At 41.2% G+C, this 1,342-nt stretch overlaps 1 protein-coding gene across 1 annotated transcript; it reads right to left on the bottom strand.

The window, feature by feature from the left end:
• Positions 1–65: 65 nt before the first annotated feature.
• LOC112461499 lies at positions 66–1,100 on the bottom strand. Its single transcript, XM_025026754.1, has one exon. It carries the CDS (start codon positions 1,098–1,100, stop codon positions 66–68), a length of 1,035 nt encoding a protein of 344 aa, XP_024882522.1.
• Positions 1,101–1,342: the final 242 nt, after the last annotated feature.

Genomic DNA, 1,342 nt, shown 5'->3' on the forward strand with positions numbered 1-1,342 from the left:
ATCCAGTATTGGCTAACTGTTTGTCAGTTAGTATGTGTTGTTCAAAAATGTTTTTGATTGATCAATTAAAAAACCGGGAGGACAGTGTGCCAAATCGGGTTTGTCTGATAACCTTTATCTCGGTTGAGGTTGTCGGGATGCTTGAAAATTTCCAGACTTTCGCGATGTTTTCTGGCGAAGTACCCTTGAGAGGGGGCTAGCATCGTGGTTTTGTCGTATTGCACGGAGTGTCCAGTCTCCATCCAGTGTTCGGCTAGGGCTGATTGAGAAAAGTGGCCGTATTTGGTACACCGTTGATGTTCTTTGATTCGTGTACTGATCTTCCTCCCGGTTTCTCCTATGTACACTTTTCCGCAAGAGCAGGGGATTTTGTATACACCTGGTGTTTCTAAGCGTGGTCTCTGATCCTTCGGGTTAGGAAGTAGCTGGAAAATCTTCCTTTGTGGTTTGGAGATCACTTTTATATTGTGTCTTCGCAGAATCCTGCTAATGCGTTCTGTCGTGCCTTGCAGATACGGAAGGAAAGCCATCTGGAACTTTTCTCTTTCTTTTTCTTTTTCTTCATGCGGTGTCTCGACATTGTTGGGATTGGAAATTTTGTTCTTCAATCTTTGGATTGTTTGATTGATGTTTCTAGGGCTATATCCATTTTTTGTTAAGGCTTGGTTGAGGTGTTCTAATTCCCCATTCAAAGAGGTTGATTCGGAAATTGTGAGGGCTCTGTATACCAGGGAGCTAATGACTGAATTCTTTTGCGAAGGGTGGTGGTGGGAGGTGGCGTGAAGATATCGATCTGTGTGTGTTGGTTTTCGATAGACCTGATGGCTTAAAGTACCATCATCGTTCCTTCTGACCAACACGTCTAGAAAAGGGATTTGGCTGTTTTGTTCTACTTCCATTGTGAACTGAATGTTAGGATGCTGAGAGTTGAGAAAGGCAAGAAATTGAGGAAGAGTGTCTCTGCCATGGCTCCAGATGACAAAAGTGTCATCAACGTATCGGAACCATGTAGATGGTTTGAGAGGTGCGTTTTTTAGAATTTGATTTTCGAAGTGTTCCATAAAGATATTTGCAATGATGGGTGAGATGGGAGAGCCCATTGCTGCTCCAGAAGTTTGTTCAAAGAATTCTCCTTGGAACTGAAAATAAGTTGACGTTAAGCAGTGTTCTATTAATGGAAGGAGGTTCGTAGAGATTCTGTCGGATTTTTTGATAATGTTTAAAGTGTCCTGGACTGGAACATTTGTGAACAATGAGACTATATCAAAGCTTACAAGTATATCATCGGTTTTTGTTTTAATTTTAGTGATTTTGTTTACGAAATCTATTGAATTCTTAATGT

Source organism: Temnothorax curvispinosus, unplaced genomic scaffold, assembly GCF_003070985.1.
Source record: "Temnothorax curvispinosus isolate PA1 unplaced genomic scaffold, ASM307098v1 QBEX01011462.1, whole genome shotgun sequence".
Taxonomy (NCBI): domain Eukaryota; kingdom Metazoa; phylum Arthropoda; class Insecta; order Hymenoptera; family Formicidae; genus Temnothorax; species Temnothorax curvispinosus.